This window comes from Phasianus colchicus, chromosome 25 (genome assembly GCF_987193195.1).
Source record: "Phasianus colchicus chromosome 25, bPhaCol1.hap1.1, whole genome shotgun sequence".
Classification (NCBI taxonomy): Eukaryota; Metazoa; Chordata; class Aves; order Galliformes; family Phasianidae; genus Phasianus; species Phasianus colchicus.
Genome location: NC_143460.1, coordinates 6,105,993 through 6,111,618, shown reverse-complemented (window position 1 = coordinate 6,111,618; position 5,626 = coordinate 6,105,993). Strand labels below are relative to the sequence as shown.

The 5,626-nt window shown below is 57.4% G+C and overlaps 2 protein-coding genes across 2 annotated transcripts; one reads left to right on the top strand and one right to left on the bottom strand.

The window, feature by feature from the left end:
* Positions 1-340: 340 nt before the first annotated feature.
* Positions 341-1,998, bottom strand: CLPS (colipase). Its single transcript, XM_031608631.2, has 3 exons — positions 930-1,998; positions 598-720; positions 341-514 (listed from the first exon to the last, which is right to left on the bottom strand). The coding sequence occupies exons 1-3, from the start codon at positions 1,017-1,019 to the stop codon at positions 377-379; spliced, it is 351 nt and encodes a 116-aa protein (XP_031464491.2). The 5' UTR covers positions 1,020-1,998; the 3' UTR covers positions 341-376.
* Positions 1,999-2,134: 136 nt separating this feature from the next.
* Positions 2,135-5,161, top strand: LHFPL5 (LHFPL tetraspan subfamily member 5). The gene is made up of 3 exons (XM_031608630.2): positions 2,135-2,663; positions 4,265-4,501; positions 4,633-5,161. Exons 1-3 carry the CDS (start codon positions 2,252-2,254, stop codon positions 4,647-4,649), a joined length of 666 nt encoding a protein of 221 aa, XP_031464490.1. The 5' UTR covers positions 2,135-2,251; the 3' UTR covers positions 4,650-5,161.
* Positions 5,162-5,626: the final 465 nt, after the last annotated feature.

The window sequence follows — 5,626 nt, the reverse complement described above, 5'->3', positions numbered from 1 at the left end:
GCAGGGTCATCCTCAGCTTACAGTTCTGCATGCTGGGCTGCAGCCTGGCAGCCACCACCACTGCCACCACTCTGAGTGACCACAGCTTCACCACCACCTTTGAGTTCCCCACATACCCCACTGGCTAGCTGAGAGCATTTCCTACCAACGGTGGTGCTGACAGCCAATAAATCCCCACTGCTATGACCAGCTGTCCTCCACAGCCTTATCTTGACGTGACCCCATTGCTTATTGCCCACCTGTGTCCCAAACCGATACCTAAATGCACCACACACACAGAACACATGAAGCCCTCCCTGTGCTGTCCCCTCTGCTCCACAGTGATGGCACGGCACAGGGCTCAGTGGGGGATGCTCTTTACTGGGACACACGTCTGTCACCGCGATGTGGTGGGGTCACGTTTGTCATAGCAGACCCCATAGTCGGTGTTGGTGATGGAGCCCACGATGCTCCAGTCGGCGTCGCAGGACAGGCCGCTCTCACAGGGACATTTGTAGTAAACCCCATAGAGGCTCTGTGGGGACAGATGCACGGTGGGGCAATATCCTTTGGGGCCACTCCTGGGCTGGGAACAGGCAGAGGATGCACAGCACCTACCTTCAGGGAGCAGTCCTGGGTCTCGGCAGCCTTCGGGCTGCACCGTGCCAGGCTCAGCCCACTGTCCCGCTGGCAGCAGCCACTCTTGCACTGCGCACTCTGCAGGCACAGCTCTCCAGTGTCCTGCAGCATCAATGGAATCAACTCCCACCCAGAACCCCACACCCCCCAAAACTCAACTGACCCCACACAGCCGCATTCTTTCCTGCTGCCTCACAAACCTGGTGAACCCCCTCTCCCTCTATCTCCCCATCTGCAAATGAGTTTTTCTCTCTGTCGTGGGGCACCCCAAAATGTATGCTGAATAGTGGGGATGTGTGTTCCCCTATTACCAGGTTGAAGATGAGCCCCCGCTCACTGGGAGCGCCCAGAGCCAGGGCGATGAGCAGCGTGGCGAGCAGCAGGCGGAGGGGCAGCATCATGGTGGGTGCAGGTGGGTTTGGGTGCAGGTGGGTTTGGGTTCAGGTAGGTTTGGCTGCTTTATAGTCAGCGCCTGCCATGCTCCCTCCTATCGCACCTGGACTCGTGGCACCACACTGTAGCTCCAAGGGCAGTTGTGTGGCACCGTGCTGTCTGCAGGTGCTGCTGCTCCTTCAGCCAAAGCAAATGTCAGATAACAGTGCTGCACTTCCCACAAGGGGATCTGCAGTGTCCAGAGAACAGGAACTGAACCTGCTGAGATGTGGGGACAGCTCTGGGAACGGTGCAGCTTTCAGCACTCGGCAATGATTAACGCCAGCATGGAGGTGGCCTTCTTCGGTGGCCTTAGGTGGCCTTCTTTGGTGGCCTTCAGTAGCCATGCAGTGACACTCAGGCTGGCCCTGGCAGTGGCCTCCCCAAATGGCACAAGGACAAAGCCCTTTGGTGTCTCTGCATCCTGTCCCCTCCCTGTTTGCACCACGTCCCCCACCTGTGGGGCACCAAGGTGACAGTGTAGGAGTACCGAGTTTGGGGTGCATGGCATGACCTGGGGGGCTGCTGGAAGGAACAGCACACATCCTATGGTGCACCCCAATGCAGGCAGCAAGGACACGGAGTGCAAACAGGGGGGGTGTCACCTCCTGGCCACACTGTGGGGGCATAAAGTGCATCGTGGGGACACATATCTCATGGGGGAAGGATGTGTCCTAGGGACACTTCCCAGGGGCATGGGCTGTATCCTGGGGTGACAACCTGAGGTTGGACCTGTGGGCACAGAGTGCATCCCCGGTGGGGGCACAGGGCTCACTCCAGGGAGGCTTTCATCCCGAGGCCGTTGGGCACATCCCGGAGGTGGGCACATCTCAGGGGAGAGGCTCCTGCCGGGGGGGGGCATCATTCCAGAGGGGGAGGGTCTCGTCCTGGGGCACTGAGCTCATCCCGAGGGGGGGGCGGGAGCACATCTCGGGGGGTGTCTCACACCGGCTGTCTCACCCCGCGGGAGGAAGGAGGCGGTCTCACCCGAGGGGCTCATCCTGGGCCCGGACCCGCGGGCGCAGAGCGCATCCCGGCGGCACCTCCCCGCGGCACATCCGTCCATCCATCCCCGCGGTACATCCATCCCCGGGGCGGTCCCGGCCCCGCGGCCCTCCCCGCCCCGCACCGCCGCTCTCCGCTCTCATCTGGCGCTGCGGGGCCCCGGGAGGCGGCGAACCCCCCCGTTTTCCCCCCGGCCATGCCCAAGCTGCTGCCGGCTCAGGAGGCGGCGCGAATCTATCACACCAACTACGTGCGAAATGCACGGGCCATGGGTGTGCTGTGGGCCCTGTTCACGCTCTGCTTCTCCATCCTGATGGTGGTGACCTTCATCCAGCCCTACTGGATCGGCGACAGCATCGACACGCCGCAGGCTGGCTACTTCGGCCTCTTCTCCTACTGCATCGGCAACGCGCTCACTGGAGAGCTCATCTGCAAGGGAAGCCCGCTGGATTTCGGTACCATCCCCTCCAGTGCCTTCAAAACGGCGATGTTCTTTGTGGGCATCTCCACCTTCCTCATCATCGGCTCTATCCTCTGCTTCAGCCTCTTCTTCTTCTGTAACGCCGCCACCGTCTACAAAGTGTGTGCCTGGATGCAGCTGGCGGCGGGTGAGCGGCAGGGAAAGGCACTGCGCTATGGGGGGGGTGGGCGTGGGGTGGGTGTGGGGTGGGCTCCCTGGAGCGGTGGGCACTGGGACATTGGGACACCACTGTCAGCTATAAGGTTTGCATTCTTTCCCCATGCCCCCTCCCAGCACGTCAACACCTGATCTGCTGGTAACCCAATCCAACCCAACTTGCGCAGCTCCTGCATCATTCATGGTGTCCCTGCACTCCCCAGGTGGTTCTGGGGACAGGCGGCCGCGTAGGTTTGCTCCAGTTCCCAGCTTGAGCTCAAATGAAGATTTAGATAAGAGGCTTTGGGGCAGCTCAGCCCTGCAGGGAGCTGGGCATGGAAGGGCTTTGCTGCTGGATTCAGTGCTTTAATGGACATTTTTGTGACCACCATTCATGGAGCCAAAGTGGGGAAGGTCACTACAAGGTTTGGGCTGTGCTGTACCAAGTGTTTTTGTCCCCTCCAAACCTGTTCCCCAAGCTCTGTCTACTCTTCCTTTCGCTCTTCCATGTAGCTCAGTCTCCTAAGCGCAGTTCTTTCCAATGCCTGGCACTGCAAAGCCAGGAAACAGCAGCAGTTCCATCTCTGTGCCCGCTCCATGCTGGTGCCAACCTCCACCAGGGCAGCAGCTCCTTTCCAGCTGCCCTCACCTCCCTGTGCCCCTCCTTTCTGTTGACTACAGCAAAGCTTAATTAAATACACAACAAAGCAGCTGCTTCTGAATTGTAAGAGATGCTCTGTGCTGTCCCAAGGAGCTCCCCATGCCTGGGGACAAAGCCTAAGCGCAGCACAGAGCAGCTCCCCTCGCTCCATGCACCACAGCAACAGCAGTGACTTCTCTGAGCACAAGGATGCAGAGGGCAAAATGCACCTGGAGGGGCCGGGAGCTGCACTGCACAGCAGGAGATGTCCCCCAGGCAGCTGGTGCTGTGTTCGCATGGCACAGCCGTGCACACACGGAAGCACAGCTCCCAGCCCCACTGGAACCGCAGCAGCTGAGCAAGCGGCATCAATCTGCATGCTGTGCTGCTGCCAGCAGTGAGCCAAAACCCAGCTGTGCACAGAGCAGCAAGGTTGCACAAACACACCATGTTCCAGCTTTGCTCAGAGGCTGCATCTCCTTGAAGAGAGAACTCTGTTATGTGCAGTGGTTGGAGAGGAGCAAAGTTGCCCAGGCAACAACGTGATTGGAGTTGGGGCAGTGGCCTGGGCAGTGGATGGGAAGTCAGTGCTGTACCACACCCATGCTGCTCTTTCCATGTGCTGCATTGTCCTCACACTGTGTTGTCCCCGTACTGCTCTGTCCGACTGTTCTATCGTGCTCATGCTGCATCATCCCAACACTGTTCTGTCTCTGTGCTGTTTTATTATCAACTACATTGTCCCCTGCTGCTCTTTCCATGTGCTGCATCATGCCCATACTGCTTTGCTCTTGTGCTGCATTGTCCCCATGCTGCTCTGTCCCTGCACTGCAGTGTCCTCCTGTAGCACCATCACAAAGGGAGCAGAGCCCTAGCCTCCATGCCACACTGATGCCCTTCAGCCAGCGCCAGTGATCGATGTTCTCACACGCCATTCCCCTTTTGCCTCGCAGCCACTGGGCTGATGATCGGGTGCCTCATCTACCCTGACGGCTGGGACTCGAGCGAGGTGAAGCGCTTGTGTGGGGACAAGACAGACAAATACACGTTGGGCGCCTGCACGGTGCGCTGGGCCTACATCCTCTGCATCATCGGCATCCTTGATGCCCTCATCCTCTCCTTCCTGGCCTTTGTGCTGGGGAATCGCCAGGACAACCTCCTGCCATCGGATTTTAAAGTGGAAAGCAAAGGTGAGAGCAGCAGGATGGGGTGGGGGAGGTGAACCTTTTGGAAAACAAAGCTGAAGAACACACCTGCACCTTCATTACGAGCATTATTAGAACCATGACCCACTAACACAGTGATTACTTTTGTTTTACAGAGGAGGGCAATGAATGACAGCACTGATCACTGTGTGACTGCTACAGTGATTCTGACGTTTCTTGCACGTGCAACACCACCAGCATGGCTGCAGGATTACTGGTGCTGTATTCAGATGGAGTTTGTTTGGGGCTGAATGGGAAACAGGCTTTGCTTTGCCTCCATCTGGGAGAATGTAAATCCTTGCCAGGTGACAGCATAAAATGTGATGCTGCGCTCTACTCGGCAACAGCGACTTCTCTCCCAGGGCTACCTGGAGCTCTTTGCATCACTTCAGGAGATGTGATTCTTTCGAGTGACTTTTCCTATGTGTACCATTACCTCTGGACTTTCTACGGCTTTCAGCTCTCATGGAATTTGTGTGATGGGAAGAGACTCACGGGACATCAGCTTTTGTTGGTTTTTTTTGTTGGTGGTTTTTTGGGTTTTTTTTTTTGAGTCCATAGGGGGAGGTCTGGGGCCACGATTTGCTGTCTCTTGGGGTTTGTACATCTTTTGACAAAATGACATCTGAATTAAAAGCTGGTCTTTTGGATTGTGTGCCGTCTCCTTGACGCATGGGAATCCCTCCGCCACGGCCAAGGCTGACCGTGTCACCTCCTGTGCCTGAAAACTCCAACCCGAGCAAAAGCCGCGAGAACAAAGCGGCCCTCGAAGGGCACTTAAAGCAGCCCTTGCGCACCGCTGCAGTACCGCCGTTGTACGGCAGGTGGCGCCAGCACCACCGCCCCGCAGTTCCGCGCTGCCCGTTGACTCCGCGCTGCGGAGGGCAGCAGAGATGGCAGAAAGACACGTTAGAATAGCAGCCTATCCCGCTATCCAACACTTCTTCCCCCCTTAAAAAATGGATCATAATATGGACAAGATGTTCTACCAATGCCCAATCCAGTGAGTCTCAAGTGTAGAGAACTGGAACCACACACCTGTATACACCTAAAGGGCCTGGAGCTGAGAAAACAGACCTGCAGATGGAACATAGGGAGACTACGGCTGAG